This window comes from Protopterus annectens, chromosome 1.part0 (genome assembly GCF_019279795.1).
Source record: "Protopterus annectens isolate FY-2018-M chromosome 1.part0, PAN1.0, whole genome shotgun sequence".
Lineage (NCBI taxonomy): Eukaryota > Metazoa > Chordata > Ceratodontiformes > Protopteridae > Protopterus > Protopterus annectens.
Window position 1 is genome coordinate 1,349,285,710 of NC_056725.1, and position 18,310 is coordinate 1,349,304,019.

The 18,310-nt window shown below is 41.4% G+C and overlaps 1 protein-coding gene across 3 annotated transcripts in view; it reads left to right on the forward strand.

Annotated features, from left to right (window-relative positions):
• The window catches only part of WASF1 (WASP family member 1), a 1,915,084-nt gene that overhangs the window by 1,326,984 nt on the left and 569,790 nt on the right, over positions 1-18,310 (forward strand). For all 3 annotated transcript variants that reach the window (XM_044066725.1, XM_044066733.1, XM_044066743.1), the window contains one exon: positions 5,866-6,000. In XM_044066725.1, coding sequence (XP_043922660.1) covers positions 5,866-6,000 — 135 coding nt within the window. The remainder of the gene's footprint in view (positions 1-5,865; positions 6,001-18,310) is intronic.

Below are 18,310 nucleotides of genomic sequence, written 5' to 3' on the forward strand. Positions count from 1 at the left end.
ATGCGTCCGGAGCCGCTGTGCAGGCACCGGCTTCTGAGGGTGTATTCAGACCTACTGACTTGCATATTAAACTGATGCCATATTCTTCTTCAAGGCCTAAAACTAAAACCATGCCTAGAAATCAGATGCCCAGACCGCATGGTCAGGCCTCTATGCCTAAAGAACAAATGATAAGGATGGCTGAAGACCTTATTACTTTAATCAGGGGAAGCCAACCTTCCCTCTCTGAGACGCAGGACTGAGTTTGCTTATACTTCTGACCAGGATTCTGAAATTTCTGTTTCCTCTGATGACCAGGATTTATCCTTATCTACTTTTGAGGATTCTGATGCTGAGGACTCTATTCCCTCTGCCCCCCCCCCCCCCCCCCAGAGGATTTCTCTTTTGGTGAAACCTTGCATACTCTTAGGGAGCATTTCGTTGAGAAAGTCAGGATTTCTCTGTTTCTAAAAAGAGGCTTAGGGATTTCTTACTCCTGCCCCAGCACAGGCCTTTAGCTATCCTTCCTGTACTAGACATTGTAAATAATGCCTTTTCAGAATCTAGCTTGGCCCATGACTCTACCTCCTGCACCCAGAAAACCTGGTAGATATTACAGGGTTCATGACTCTCACAAGTTCCTTTTCAAAAATCCTAGTCCGGATCCTGAGACCATTTCAGAGACCCACGGGCATTAAAGCTACTACTGCCAAAATTCCTACCCCTTCTTATAGAAACTCCAGGGCGCTGGATAGATGGGGTAAGAAGGTATACACTTCTGCAACCTTGGCCATTAGGGCCTTAAACTGCTAGTTTCATATGATAAAGTATCAGCAACATAATATTGGATTGCTTAAACAGAAAATTATGTTGATTCCTGATTGTGCTGAAAATAAGGATTTACAGGATTTAATGCATTCCGCTGATCAGGTTGGAAAACATATTTTGCAATGTGGTTTTGATTCACTAGAAGCATCTTGCAGGGCTGCTGTCACTGGGTCTGTACTTAGAAGGCATGCTTGGCTTAAAGAGCAATCCTTGCCAGATCATGTTAAAGCTAAATTACTGGATGCTCCCTTAACTCAGGACCGCCTGTTTGGCAACAAGGCAGAAGAAGTTCTTAAAAAGATGGAGGAAAAAGCTAAATCTATGCAAACTGTTAAAGATTTCTTACAAGTACAACCTCCAAGATTTAGGAGGCATTGGCCCTCTAAGAATTGGTCCTTTCCCACCTCTTCCAGTCCTTCTCAGTCCAATCCCAGATCTAGTAGAATACCCAGGCTTCAGTCCCAGGGTACGCACCGGACTAAGCAGTGGGGGGCCCCCACTTCCAAATCTGGGAGTAGTAAAACTTCCCCCTATGGTAAACTGTCTCAGTGACTTAACTTTAAAACTTCCAAGCACTTCTCAACTGACTGCCCCCTTGGGGGGAAAGATTTCTCTACAGGCAAAAAACTTTCCCAAGGATACAGATTTCACTTCCACACATTACCAACCCCAAACGGTTGGCCAGATCTACCCCCAAATCAGTGGGCAGAGGCTCAAAAGCAAGTACTTTCTCTCTTAAGCATAAAGGCTATTCAAACTGTACCAGAAGAGAAAAGGGATAAGGTTTCTACTCAAGACTTTTCCTGGTACCCAGAAAAGACAATTCATGGCATCCTATCCTGGACCTGTCTACTTTAAACACCTTTTTGGTGATTCCAAAATTCAAGATGCTAACTCTTCACGAGTTACTTCCTATGCTAGGCAAAGATGCCTGGTTGGCATCACTTGATTTAAAGGACGCATACCTGCACATCCAATCAGGAAATCCTGCAGAAGATACATATGCTTCAAAGCAGTCTATATGCACTATCAGTTCAATGCACTGCCCTTTGGCTTATCTACTGCGCCCAGGGTATTCACAAAGTGCCTAGCTCCAGTCATTGCATTTTGCAGGCAAAGAAATATTAAAATATACCCATACCTGGACGATTGTCTAAGTCAGGCATTAAGCCAGGACATACTTTTGAATCATCTGGCTTTTGTACAAAGGGTGCTAACTTGCCTGGGCTACACCATAAACAAAAAGAAATTACACCTGCTACCCTGTCAACAAATTATGTTCCTGGGAGCAAGCTTGAATACAACTTCCGAGATGGCTTTCCTCATGCCAGAGAAACAAATACAATTGACAACCTACTTCAAACTAGTGGCCAGGAAAACCCTTCTATCTGCAAGGCAAATACTGCAAGCCTTGGGGTTCATGGCCTCCTGCATTCTTCTAATTCCATATGCAAGACTGCATTGGTATCTAAAAAGTCTATGGTGTCAACATTCTCAGGATTTAGAAGGAATGATTCCTATCATACCTTGCCTACGGTTAGAGTTCCTTTGGTGGGCAGAGGCCTGCCACCAAAATAAGGGACTGCCATTCTCTACCCCCTGCCTCCCAAACCCTAACAACAGGCACATCAGACTATGTATGGGGGGCTCACCTGGCAGGGAAGTGCATTCAGGGCAAATGGAACCCAAGCCAAATGCACCTGCATATTAATCAAAAAGAAATGTTAGCTGTACAGAATGATTTGACAGCCTTCAAGGACCACATTCTTCCAGGACAATTAATGGTAAAGACGGACAACACCACTGTTATGTGGTACATAAGCATGGAGGGTATCCATTCTTACCCCCTCTGCAGACTAGCCGTGGCAATGTGGAACACAGCCTTGAGCTACCAAGTGCATCTACAAGTTCAGTTCCTGCCAGGAAAACTAAATACACTGGCAGACAGACTAAGCAGAAACCTCATGGACCCACACGAGTGGAAATTGGAACCAAAGACTTTTAACATGTTGACAAACAAATGGGGGAGCCCAGACATAGACCTGTTTGCCTCCCCCCAGAACTACCAATTAGACAAATTTTGCACAAGGACTCCCCACAAACAAGCTTGGAAAGTGGATGCTCTGTCCTTCAGCTGGAAAAATCTGTCGGTCTGTGCCTTTCTTCCTCTGCCTTTCCTCTTCAAAGTACTACTAAAGATCAAACAGGACAAACCAAGGATGATTTTGATTGCACCAGACTGGCCACGCCAACACTGGTACCCCCTTTGCGCAGTGTGTCACTGTTGGCTCCATGGCACCTGCCTCAGACCCCTACCCTGTTGTCTCAGCAGGAGAACCAGATTCTGCACCCTCAGCTTCAAACCCTGAACCTAGCAGCCTGGCTAATTACCTAATCTCTCCTTTACCATCCCTCAGTAAACCAGTAATGGATATCATTTTAGAAGCAAGGAGGCCTAGTAATAGAAAATCTTATGCTGAAAAATGGAAAAGATTCTGTGCTTGGAACCAATCTCAAGGGTTGAGCACAGCAGCGCCCAACCCACCTCAGATTCTACAATACTTAACTGAGATGCTTCACAAGAGCCTTTCTTTTTCCTCCATCAAAATTCACGCCTCAGTCATTTCAGCTCATTATAACGCAGAACCTCCACTCTTCTCTCATCCACTGCTCAATCAGATCCTCAGAGGGGCCAAAAATTTAAGACCACCCAGGAGAGCCCCAACTCCAACCTGGGACCTTAACTTTATATTGGAGAAACTCACTCTTCCTACTTTCGAGCCAGCTGCTAGTGCAGATTTAAAATTCCTTTCTTGGAAAACAGCTTTCCTTTTAGCAATCACTTCAGCAAGAAGGGTATCTGAATAACAGGCCCTTATGGCAGTGGAGCCTTTCATCATCCTTCATGCGGACAGGGTGTCCCTCAGAACCAATCCCTCCATGCCCAAGGTGGTATCCAATGTGGCTCTTAATCAGTCTATTAATTTGCCAACCTTCTTCCCTAATTCACAGAACAAAGGGGAACGGATACTGCACCCCTTAGATGTGTACAGACAACTTAGATTTTACTTGGACAGGACTAAACCTCAAAGGAAATCTGAGCAACTGCTGATGGCATTTGCTGCAGGGGCAGAGGAGAAGGCTATTTCAAAGCAAACCATTTCTAAATGGATAGGCCATTGCATTCATTTTTGCTATAAGCACCATGGAAAACCCATCCCACAGGGGATCAGACCCCATTCAACCAGTGCTGCATCGACCTCTTTCACCAAGCATTACCATTTGCCACTTTTCTCTAAATCCAGAGCCGGCTTTGCCACTGCAGTCTTGCAGGGCCTTATAGCTGGTCCTAATGCTATTTAAATTCCTCCTTCCATCCTTAGCTTTGAGAATCTACATAAATGTGATGACTGCAACAGTGAAACGCAAAGAACATAGTACAGTTGTGTACACTTACCATAAATGTCGATGTTCGAGTGTATTCACTGTTGCAGTCCTGGTTACACTCCCTCCAACCCCCTGACATTTCTTGGCTATACCTCTACTCTCCTTTACTATGTTTAAAAGCTTTTTGGTGTATTTGCTTTTTTATTGGAGGTATATCCTTGTATATATTTATATTTATTTTATTGCTTCCCATTATGGGGGCACCTGACATCTGGGGCTAGAAAAACTGATGTAATGGCGTTGGCTGTATGTTTTATGCCCCTGACTACCTGACATCACGGAAGAAGAGATAGCAACCGATGCAGGACCCAAGACTTTGTTAATCAGGCCGACTGAGGGCTACTGCAAGCAGATAACCCAAATGTGATGAATGCAACAGTGAATACACTTGAACATCTACATTTATGGTAAGTGTACATAACTGTACTATGTTCTTCACGTTTCACTATTGGAGTCATCACATGTATGTAGATTCCCCCTGTACTTTCTCCTTTGCCCACTTAGGGGACCCCAACAGCTGCAGAGGATATAGCTAACCTACGGTCCATAGTGGCTGCCGATGCCACACCAGAGTGATCCAGGGTAAAGGATGAGTGATCTGAGGTACAACAAATAGCCACAGCAGAGTCCACCCACCTGTGGCTGAGGTCAATTGCTAGCCTGTTGTGGTGGCAAAACCTGTTTGCTTAATTTTTGTGTCTGGAAGAAGGGCCGACTGTGGGACTGATGATCTGGTCCAACCAAAAAATCGTGCCTCTTTCCCAGGAAAGACCAGCAATAATTGCCAGTAAACACTACCAGTCCACAAAAGTTACTTATCTGGCAGAAAAAAAAAAACAGTATAAACATTTTAAAACACTATGCCTGCCACACCAAAGAAAAATAAACAATTTCTCCACAGAAAAAAAATGTTTTCAGCTACTTTACACTATTAAAGTGAGAGAAAAAACAAGTGTTCTGATTAAACTATCTGACAGTCTCGAGACAGTCCGTTAAAATGCAGCACTCAGTTTAAAATGACTTTCCTAAAGAGGAAAGTAAAACATCAACAAGATTAAGAAAAGTTTTTTCCCCAAAGGGAACATATCTGCCCAGCAAAGGAAAGTACAGGCCTGACCGTCGATCCTGAAAAGACTCAGGGGAGTGTACTCTTCAGCAGTAGTAAAGCTGCTTGACCCTTTGGCCTCATGGACGATGCCCAGAAGCTTTGGAAATTGGCTGGATGTTATATCCATGGCAGGATTTAACACCATGTAGCTAAGGCTACTGATGTGCGGAATATGTAGATGCTCTTGGAAGGTCAAATGCTCTTTACATTTTCTTAAGTTCCATTTGCCCTTAAGGAATTTTTTCCCTCTATTTTTAAACCTATATATTTCTTATTTCTGCATTCCAGATCATGAATTTGGGATTTTTTGAGTGACAGTAGATAACTGGTACACGTAATGTTAATTTCCTTTATTTTATTGTTTACTGTAATGAGACAAGTATAAAGTAGAATACTGACATTTAATCTTCTTGTCAGTTACAGTTTTGGAAATGTAAATGTGTTAGTTCAGATGTATTGCTTTCATAGTGCAACTTTTTTATTTTCCCCCTTTTTCACTGCAGGTAAATATGCGGAAGATGTATTTGGTGAGCTTTTTAATGAAGCACATACTTTTTCCTTCCGGGTAAATTCCTTGCAGGAACGTGTGGATCGTCTCTCAGTTAGCATTACACAGCTTGATCCAAAGGAGGAAGAACGTGAGTCCCTACTATATGTTGTTGTATTGATAATACTGTGTGAAGGTGTGAAGGGAATGCGTTTAGGCACACTATACGTTTGGTGACCAGTTTCTTATTTGTATTTCTTGCAGTGTATTTCTGAAGTCAGGATTTACAATGTTGCATTTAGTTTTCTAACAGTAAAAGTCTTTTTTTAGTTATACTTTTTAAATTAATGACCAATAACATTAATGATGACTGCTACCCATAGTGTTTGCATATGTTTTCGATTGTTTATCTGAAAACACAGATCCTGCTGCATTAACACACAAACATCATTCTTGTAATGGCCAGGGTAACAAGCTATCCGAATGGTCAGTTTTTACTGGCCCACATTATGGAATAATGGAGACATGGCAACATCTAGTATTACTACAATAAGTTAAGTATCAAAAATGATTTTTTGTGTGCATATTTATTTATTTGACATTTGTTTACCGGGAAAGTCCAACTGGGTATAAGCCCATTTTAAACGGAGGCCCAGGGAGAAAAGTTCCACAGTAAAATTTAAACACAATTACAAATCAACAGTGATTACAAAAACTAAGACAATCACACAGAAGTATAATTTGTAGATACAGTAAAAGAAGAAAATAAGCAAATATAAAGCAAGCAATAAAGCTGAACATGCATTATATAGAAGACAGCAGAGGGTTCCTAATATGTATGTTACATAATAATGGATGAAAAATATATTACACAGTAAGTAATAAGTCGTAAAAACTATATACACTTTCCGGCAAGAGACTTGGGTAGTAAATTTCAGTCATAATTTCTGGGATAGATAAAGGTTAGTGCAAGAATAGAGAGAAGGAACATTAGAAGGTGAAAGAATTATAGAAAGGTTAGGCTAGAAAGTAGGTATTGCAGTAAGGAAAGTAGGAAAGATCAAGAAAAAGTCTATTAAAACTGGGGAGAAGGGAATGGAAAAGAGTACTAAGATGGCATGCATATATATATATATATAGATAGATATAGATATATAAATATATACATATATAGACATATACTTGTATACATGTATAGATATATACATGTATATATATATATATATATATATATATATATATATATATATATATATATATATATATATATATATATATATATACATATATATATATATATATATGTATATGTTTGTATGAATATTTATATATATTTATATATATATGTTTGTTGTTTGTCTTTCGGCTTTTCCCGGTTAGGGCCGCCACAGCGGAACTCCGGTCCGCTAATGATTGGCAGTGGATTTTTACGGTGCCAAGTTGCCAGCCCGATGCCCAGCTTTCAAAGAAGGTTCACCCATTCACGCATGCTATATATATATATATATATATATATATATATATATATATATATATATATATATACACACACACACACACACATATATACATGTGTGTATGCATGTATGTGTGTGTATGTATGTGTATATATATATATATATATATATATATATATGTGTGCGTGTATGTATGTAAAGGTGTATGATAAAATCTGTGAAGATCCTGATTACTGATGATTCCTTACTGGATCAGTTAGTTCATCTCATCTCGTGTCTACTTTATGGGAGATAAACAATGAGAAAAAAACTTCCAAACTCTGCTGAAGGTGCCGAAGACAAAACCAGCAGCAGGAGATTAAAATTTTGAAACACCACCACGGCAAAGCAGTTTTTAAACTTCCTGATATCCCAGTCAAACAATCCAGTAGAATAAAATATTTATTAAACGAGCGAGTACTCAAATCAAACAAGATACAAAAAGAAAAGAAAATAACATCAGATGAGCGCTTTCGGCTATTCAGCCTTCATCAGATCATAAAACTTATTGCTGCTTCACATTTTAAAAGAAAAGCTTAACATGGGGAAGAGCAGAGATAATTGTGTAACTTTAACTTCTGATTGACTATGAAAAGAGGATTTTCATGTTGATTGGAGCTTATACCATCTATACACCTGGCCACTGGTTTTCTATACCTTTTGGTAAGGAACCAGCGGTATCATTACAGCTATTGGTCAATTGTTTCATCTGGGTCAATAGTGGAGGAGATGTGCAAGAAGAACGAGCGGCGATTATTTTCCTACTTTTTCCATCTGGTTGGATGTAGCTGCCTTGGGGAATTGGAGTGCTTACATATTACTTAGGCGCCCCTGCGAGTTTGTTTATTCGTTTGATCTTAACTAAAAATTTGTGTTTGACAAGTTTTCATATTGATCGATAGTCACCATATATACTATTATGGGCTCTACTTTTACATATATACTAAGCTATACACACTAACCAATAAGGAGCTAGTATTAGCTTTACAGCTATTGGTCAGTAGTTCTACCACAAGGGCCAATAATGGAGAATGTCTGATGGAGGAATGAATGGCGATAGGCACAAGATTCTGCCACTTGATTGGTCATAAGTTTTATCCAATGGCCGCTTTGAGCCAATAATGAATAAGGTGTGTTGGATTAAGCTGCGATTGTTATGAGACTCTGCCGTCTGATAGGATGTGAAATCCGTTTGGTGAACTGGTGCCATTTGAGCATTTCCTTATTATGCAGACGTCTTTGTTAATCTGAGGTGAAGGAAGTGCTTTTGGAGAATTCTCCTGATTCCTACCAGTAAGGAATTAGCCTTACGCTTTATCTTTGGAGAAGTTCTCTTGTGGATTAAGAGTCATTTAACATATTCTATATATTTTATATTTTACATTTTTCCCCTTGGTATTTTGACTGGAGAAGAGCTATTTACCCATAGAATCGCTATTTTAGTGATCATTGTAATTTATACATTTGTCCGTGGGACATATTAGATATATTTCTGACGTCTCTTTTTTTTCTCTCTGCTAAAGAGCTATGGTTATAATTACATGCAAAAGCCCAGTGTTTACCATAAATTTTAGTAACTGTGATGCGATTATGCCATTTGATTGCCTGGACTGTTCGTGGGTAGCTGGCGCTATTGGTTCGTTACTCTTCACAGCAGTCCCTGTTGATTTCTGATAGTACCTTGATTTAGGGGCTTGGAGAATGTTTTTTGTAATTGCAGTTAAACCTTTACCCAAGGGGATGTACACTTAGTGATTGTTATGTAAATTCGTTTTCCAATTGGTTACACTCATCATGAAGAGATAGCGCCATTGGCTGATTGTTCCATTCAATAGTCTTTACAAACCAATAATGTTTGTACAATTCTGTCATCTCACTGGCAATGTGCAGCCCTTCGGTCGGCCAGATTCCAAAGTCTGGGTCTGGCGTCGGCTGATGTCGCCCTTTCCCCGACGTCACAGCGCCTGGGGTATAAAAGCGTCAGCCGACGCCATCTTCCTCAGTCTTTCTTGCTGTGTGGTGCCCAAAGCAGAAGCAGTTCCCAAGTGCCGGTCGGCCAGCTCCTGTAAATTCGCTATCCGAAGACTTCAAAAGCTAAGTACCCCGCTGGGGACTCTTTCTTGCCTCAGCTGATGTCAGAAAAAGTTAATAATTGTTTAACTTGTGGGAAACAAATACCTCATAAGGATTTCCACTCTTATTGTCTACCCTGCTTAGGCCCAGACCACGACGTCTTGGCCTGTTCAGCCTGCGCTTCCTTCAACCGACGCACTCTTAGACGTCGGTCGGAGTTTGCAGAAGAGTTTTTTGGGAATAGTTTTGCTTACAAAATGCTGTCGGAAACCCCGACATCACATTTAATTAAGAAACGGAAAGACAAGGACCGACACACGCGGGCCGCGGTTTCGGCTGAAACCACGGCTAGGCCTACCGCGAGTGTCTCGGTCTCGGCTGATACTGAGTCCTTGGAATTTCCGAACCCTGAAATAATTCAACCGACAGCCTCGGCCCCGGAGGCTCCTACCGAGTCGGTTACAGAATTGCCTTCCGAAACTGGTGTATTGGAATCTTCCGACACCATACCTTTAGACAAAGCTACACCAGCACGTCGTGCAGCCAGGCCTCCTGCATCCATGTCTATTAAGGCCTTCACCAGGGCTAAAGCTGCAAAACACACTAAAGCCATGCCTCCCAGAGTTATTCCTCAGGGACCTTCTTCTAGTTCACAGATTCTAACTTTAGCAGAGGACCTTATCTCCTTAATTAGGGGCTCTCAGCCTCATCCGGACAGGGGCTCCCAACCCCCTCTAGACAAAAGGCCCAGGATGGATCCTCCTGATCCCCTTTCCTCAGAGGAGGCCTCTGTTGGCTCGGATCATTCAGATTACCAGGAGGAGGCTTATTCGGCCTACAAGGATTCGGATGCAGAGGAATCAATTCCCTCGGCTTCCCCTCCTGAAGAGCTTTCCTTTGGGGAGACCCTTCACACTATGAGAGAGCATTTCAAATGGCAGGACCAGGAATATTCTGATTCCAGGAAAAGACTAAGAACTTTTCTTCATTTACCTCAGCATAGACCTTTGGCTATTCCTCCTGTTTTAAATGTGATTGATGATGTATATTCTGACTCTAGTATGACTCCTGACACTCTGCCCCCGGCCCCTGTTAATCCCGATATTACAGGGTCCCGGACACACATAATTTTCTTTATAAGGCCCACTCTGCTGACCCTGAAACTATTTCACAGGGCCCTAAAGGGGTTGCAGCTGTTACTACTAAGAACCCACTCCCCTCTGCAAAGGAGTCCAGGGCATTAGAGAGATGGGGTAAAAAAGTGTATACTTCTGCCACTCTTGCTATGAGGGCATTAAACTGTCAATTCCACATGATACAGTATCAAGAGTATTTGTTAGAAGAAATGCATAAGAAATTGTCTTCTTCTGAACCCCTTGACCGTAAATCCCTTCAGGATCTGGTACATAACTCCCAGCAGGTTAGCAACCACTTCTTGCAGTGTGGTTATGATGCATTGGAAGCTTCATGTAGGTCAGCAATGACAGGTGTTGTTATACGCAGGCATGCTTGGTTAAAGGAACAATCTCTGCCAGAACATGTTAAAGCTAAGCTTTTGGATGCTCCACTGGAAAAGCAAAAGTTATTTGGTTCCACTGCTCAAGACGTCCTAAAGAAATTTGAGGAGAAGGCAAAATCTGTACAAACAGTTAAGGATTTTCTTCAAGTCCAACCACCTAGATTCAGCAGAAACTGGCCTTCCAAGAATTGGTCCTTTCCGGACACAGAAAGATTTCAAAGGGGCAGGAACAGGCGTGCCAGAGGTAGAGGGCAAGCTAGGGGCTCCTACAGAGGCCGTCAATGGCAACCTCCAATCCAGACAGGCAGTTCAGGACTGCAACTGCTGCACAAGGACAAACTCAATGACTTTGCTTGGACTTCGCCAACCAGGGCTCAATTAGAAGCACCTTTGGGCGGAAAGCTTTCTTTATTCTCAAGAAATTGGCACAACATTACAAGAGACAAATGGACACTCCAAATAATAGACAAGGGATACAGGTTCCATTTCCACACATTGCCAAAAAGAAAAGGCATGCCAGGTCTGCCACCAAATCAAAGGGCAGAGGCTTTGAAACAAATCTCAAACTTACTACAAATGAAAGCCATAGAAAAAGTTCCTATTTCAGAACAAGGCCAAGGATTTTACTCCAGGCTATTCCTTGTTCCAAGAAAAGAGCATCAATGGAGACCAATTCTTGACTTGTCCGTACTGAATACTTATCTCATTGTGCCAAAATTCAAAATGCTGACTCTACAGCAACTCCTTCCCATGCTGGGCAAGGGGTCTTGGCTGGTTACTCTAGACCTCAAGGAGGCATACCTGCATGTCCCTATCAGACAAAGTTGCAGAAGATACCTCAGATTTCTTGCAGGGTCAGAGCATTATCAATTCTCAGCATTGCCCTTTGGCTTATCTACTGCGCCCAGAGTATTCACGAAATGCCTGGCATCAGTAATAGCACACTGCAGACTCCAGGGGATTCAAATCTACCCATATCTGGATGACTGCCTTATACAAGCGGACAACCAACAAACTCTGATAACAGGCTTAAATTATGCCATCAATCTTCTACAGGCCTTGGGATATACAGTCAACATGCACAAATCAAGACTTGTTCCATCCCAAAGAATAACCTTTCTGGGTGCGGATCTAGATACAACCACCCAAATGGCCTATCTCACAGAAGAAAAACAAAGTCAACTACCGGATTACTTCAAGAATCTGACAAGACAAACCCAGCTGACTGCAAGGAAAATCCTGCAGGCCCTGGGTTACATGGCATCCTGTATTCTTTTGATTCCACAAGCAAGGCTACATATGAGAAAGCTACAGTGGTACCTAAGGAGTTTATGGACTCAGCACAGTCACAGTTTGGAAACTTTAATCCCACTCATTCCATGCCTTCACAAGGAATTTCTGTGGTGGGCTCAGGCCAGCCAGTCCAACAGAGGGTTGCCCTTCACAAAGCCAAAAACCTCCCAAACGATTACAACAGATGCTTCAGACCTAGGTTGGGGAGCACACATGGAGGGCAGAGGTATCCAAGGACAGTGGTCACGAAGGGAGCTACGCATGCACATAAATCAAAAAGAAATGCTAGCAGTGATACATGCAATCGAGGCCTTCAAACTCTTTCTGCATCAAGGCCATCTACTAATAAGGTCGGACAACACCACAGTTATGTGGTACATAAACAAGCAAGGAGGTACCCATTCGTACCCTCTCTGCAGACTGGCAATGAATCTATGGGATCTTTCCTTGAAACTCAATATACAGCTACAAGCACAGTTTGTGCCAGGGAAGGACAATACACTGGCGGACAGCTTAAGCAGAAATATCATGGATGCACATGAATGGATGCTGCACCCAGACATTTTTCAACAGATAACACAATCTTGGGGGAGCCCGGACATAGATCTATTTGCATCCCCCCTCAATCATCAATTGAAGAAATTCTGCTCAAGGACATACCACCCACAAGCGTGGAAAGTGGATGCCCTCTCTTTCAGCTGGAGAAATCTGACAGTGTATGCATTTCCTCCTATTCCATTAATGACCAAGGTGTTACTGAAGATCAGGGCAGAACAGCCAAAAGTGATTCTGATAGCTCCGGACTGGCCAAGACAGCACTGGTACCCACTGCTAAGGAGCATGTCGCGTACAAAACCATGGCCCCTACCTCTATGGCCACTTCTACTGACACAGCACAGATACAAAACTCTACATTCCAACCTGAAGACATTGCAACTAACAGCATGGAGAATACCTTGACTCCTCCTCAGGATAAGCTATCCCAGAGAGTGAAGAATATTATTATGGAAGCTTCGCCTTCCACAAGGAAGGCATATTCAGCAAAATGGAAAAGATTTCTCATCTGGAACACCACAAAGGGCCTAGATGCGACAGTGATGAACATGGCACATATCCTGGAATATTTGGCAGAAATGTTCCACAATGGGCTGTCTTACTCTTCTATTAAGATTCATGCTTCAGCTATTTCAGCAGAGTACAATACTGATCCACCTGTCTTTTCTCATCCTCTCCTAAGACAGTTTCTAAGAGGAATTAAAAACATCAAACCTCCTAGGAAACCACCTCTACCTGCTTGGGACCTTAACTACGTGTTGGAAAAGCTAACACTGCCTCCATTTGAACCAGCAGCATCTACAGATCTACAGTACCTTTCATGGAAGACTGCTTTCCTTCTGGCAATAACCTCAGCAAGAAGGGTTTCGGAATTGCAGGCCCTGATGGCAGTTCAGCCATTTATTATTTTTCACCAGGACAGAGTTTCATTAAGAACTAATCCTACTTTTATGCCAAAGGTGGTATCCAGGGTTTCATTGAATCAAGCCATTCACTTGCCTACCTTCTTCCCAAATCCACAAAACAAAGGGGAGAAACTGCTGCACACCCTGGACATTCACAGACAGTTGCGCTACTACTTGGACAGAACTAAAGGTTTCAGAAAAACTGACCAGCTGCTGGTAGCATATGCTGCTGGTACTCAAGGAAAAGCAATTTCCAAACAGACAATTTCAAAATGGATAGGAAATTGCATCCGCTTTTGTTACTCATTTCATGGAAAGACTGTACTAGCTAACATTAGACCTCATTCTACGAGAGCCACAGCCACCTCCACAGCCTTCTTAAGAGGGGTGGCTATAAAAGACATTTTAGAAGCTGCCACATGGAGCTCCGTGCATACATTTGCCAAGCATTACAATTTACCTTTATATTCCAGATCCAGAGCAGGATTTGCTACGGCTGTCCTGCAGGGTATCTTAGCTACACCATCCTTTTCCTAGTACCTCCACCCCCAGATTGGCTATGGTATTCTACCCATATGTGATGACTGCAGATGCATCCTTGAAGGACATAGTACAGTTTTGTACCTACCATAAATGTAGATGTCCGATAGGTATGCATCTGCAGTCAGGTTTACCCTCCCTCCTTCCCTCTGTGGTATTCCTAGGGTGCTTACCTCTCTATTAGCTAGCTGGGGGGATCTATTATGGTGTATTTGTTTTTACATTTATATTTTTGCAAATGTTTGGAATTTTTATTGCTTTTTTCCAAATTTAGCCTTCCTAGAGGGCACCTGGCATCTGGGGCAAGAAAAACTGAGGAAGATGGCATCGGCTGACGCTTTTATACCCCAGGCGCTGTGACGTCGGGGAAAGGGCGACATCAGCCGACGCCGGACCCAGACTTTGGAATCCGGCCGACCGAAGGGCTGCCTGAGGCAGGACAACCCATATGTGATGACTGCAGATGCATACGTATTGGACATCTACATTTATGGTAGGTACAAAACTGTACTTTCTCCAGGTAGACAAAGAGGTGTGCTATGATGTCTTGGCCATTTACCTTGTAGGTGATTCTGACTTATTTCCGGCATTTGCTTGACTAATATTTCAGCTGTTCCACAGTCAAGTTGCATACTTTAAGCTCCTCTGTATACTGACCTTGTGGGGTAAAAATCTTGTTTTCCAAAATTGGCTAGTTAAATCTCTTAAAGGGGTTTTTCATCATTTCCTTCCTTTGAAGGATCTTCTTCTGTCTCAGAACTTAAATTATAATTGACAGATTTATGCACCTCCAATTCAAACCAATTGATTTGGTGACTTTAAGTGCAACTTTTGGAAGATGCCATTCTTGGTAACCATCACCTGTGTAGGATTTCCATGCTACAAACCTTTATCTGCAGGGGAAATTTTGACTGGTCTTTTATAAGGATTTCATATGCTTTAAGATTAACCCATGTTTCCTTCTGAAAGAGTTATCTGAATTAAAGGATTTGATATACTTTAAGATTAACCCATGTTTCCTCCTGAAAGTGGTGTCGGAGTTGTCCTTAAACCTGCCATTCATTTTATTATTTTGCATGAGTTTAATCCAGGGGTAAAAAAGCATTTCATACCTCAGACGTGCACTGTCCGGTCAGGTTATGTCTGAATAATATGCATGAATTCAAGAAGATGGAACAGTTGTTTGCCTCCTGTGCTCTTGTGGGAAAGGCTTTCCATCTATATGCAAGCAATTTATATCAGGCAGGAATTAGGCCATTGGAAAAAGTTACTTTCAAAGACTATTCTGCCAGAGGCTTGGTTCATTTCTTACTTGAAAACTGTCTGCATTGTATACATTCCTGTAGTGATCACTTCAGAAGCATTTCATGATGACTAAGTGGTATTTATTGCTTTGTAATTCCAGGAGTCACACCTTCTTTGGCACTTCCGTGCTTCTGGACATGTCCTTCTGGAGCTGTGTCTATAGGCTGTGATGCAGTGGATCTGTTCTCCTCGGCAATGTATTATCACCATCTGAGACTTTTCCAAAGAATTACTTGCTGTAGAAAGCCTCCAAATTCAGATATGAGGAGATACATGTTTTATTTATTTTTTTAAATTCACTTGTGCACCCAGTAAATGCACTGTAGACAGCACAACTGCTTCTTTTCAGATGCTATTCAGGACTACTGTCTGATGAAATGAGTTGTTCAGAGTCACACAGTAGGCAGGTTGATTGAGGGGAATCAAACCCAGGACTACAGGAAAAAGTTTGTAATTCACCGTATCAGGTGACCTTAGGAGAGACTTCTTTTTTTGTGGTGCTGTTTGTCTGGGTAATCTCTCCTTCTTATAGCTGTGGATGGGTTTTCCTGTAAGACAGGAAACCATATAATTTATTGTATTCTTTTATTTTGGTTTCTTTCCTTTCTTACTGATTATGGATGCTTTTTGTGTAGGATTGGCCTGCATGGTGCAAAACAGATGCTGTTTGTCCTGTTTTAACCCAGTGGCAGAAGATACACATGCCCAAACATAGAGAATAAAATATTCAGGCATGTCCCATTCTAGGGATATTAGAAAGATATTCAGAAAGTAAATCTTATTAGTTACCAATTTATACAGTAGATATTCCCTTCCCCATGGCCTATCCCAGTTTAACCATGTATTCCTAGGTATTTCACATGCTTCAATGGCATCAACTAAAATAAATGTGTGAATTGCTGCAGCTTTGAAAACAACTGCCCTGTCACATGCACCAAACTGCAGGAGCCAGTTGACTTAATTCCAGTCTACCTGTGCCTACCTGCTTAGGCTTGTGTTTCGTACAAAGTGTTCTGACTGTTCTGTCCTCTTGTTGCTCTGTCACTACTGCTGACCACTGCCAGCTGAGTTAATGTTGAGAAGTAGAAGAATCCAAATTACGAATGTGTACTTCGTACATAGTCTGTCTGCTGGACTGGTCACCATTTATTTGTGTGAGTGTGTGTGTGTAAGTGTGCCTTTGTGTACTTTTGGGAAGGGAACAATTTACCTTTATATTCCAGATCCAGAGCAGGATTTGCTACGGCTGTCCTGCAGGGTATCTTAGCTACACCATCCTTTTCCTAGTACCTCCACCCCCAGATTGGCTATGGTATTCTACCCATATGTGATGACTGCAGATGCATCCTTGAAGGACATAGTAAACATGAATGCCACTGTGGAGTCTAGTCAGTCTAATGGTGATGTAATAGCACCATCGACATGAAGCTTCAGGGCCTGTGGTTCAGTCCTGTTCTCTGAATGTGTGCTTGGTATTATTAAAACATCTGTACATTTGTACTGGCTCATTGGGTCTCTAGGATTAGCACATTTAATAAAATTAAGTAAATAAATATGAAGGCTGTATCTGGTGGTGCTATCAGTTTACCAAGTAAAGAGGGTAGGTTTGGGCTTTCAGATGAATTGTACCAGAGGAAGAAAATAACTCCCATGTTATAGCTGGAGCATATAATTATGGTGTAGCAAGAGAACAAAATTTAGTAGAATTAGCTGTTTAGAATATAGAAATGAGCATATCTGATGTTCGGACAGTGAGATGAATGTCAGGTAAATGACATTTTTGCATTTGTGATTGTAGACAGTGTAGAATTTATCTAGAACATACCTGACATGCTCTGCTTTATAACATTTTTTTGTATAATTTCTTTGTAAAGGAGTTTTGTGTAGCAACTTAATAATGTCATTTTGATAATTCATGACTGTAACAAGACATCTGAATGCTGGCTGTGTTACCAAGCTCAGGCAATACAGTAAAATAAAGTGGAATACACATCGTAGTCACCATGAAACATAAATAATTTTAGAGTAAGATATGTAAACAGTATATTTAACATTTCAGGACATTCTTATATCTGTTGAAAATAACATACAGCAAGTTTAGTATTTTTATTTGTAATCTTTTTTATTTTCAAAATTATGAAGGGCTTTAACTGTTCAAAGAGGTTAGCAGATTGTAATCTCCTTGCATATCTCCACTTGGACAGCACTGCAGTTCGATGAATTAAACATGAAGTGATAATTGGTTTGTCCCATGACTTTATGCAGTATTCATTAATAAGAACAGCTGCTCGTTTTTTACCAGACAGTTATGTGGCTCTAGAACTTTTTGTTTAATTTAATTTATCTTCTAGGAAAATGTATTAGAGCTAAAAGCAGAGTAAAATATCCGTGTGTCAGTGTCATTGCCAAAGGGCTGCTGTGGTATTTCTGTAACCTAATTGCTGTGATAAGAAAATGACATGCTGGTGAAAGATAAGCACAGTTTTGTTTTCTTTGAAATGTAAATCTTTAGCATTACATTAGCACTGTTTTCGTACTAATATGAAGGTTGTCATCTATTATAATGTGAAAAAAAGATTCTGTTACGAAATTGTTGTAAAACACCAGAGTTCTGCTGTATTGATGATAGAGGAAAAAAGCTTAGAAATTGTTCACTTTTCCTACAGAAGAAAGATTGTTTAATGATTCATTTACTCATTCTTGTCAGTGAATACACACTCACTCGCACACACGCGCACGCACACACACACACGCACACACGCACACACACACGCA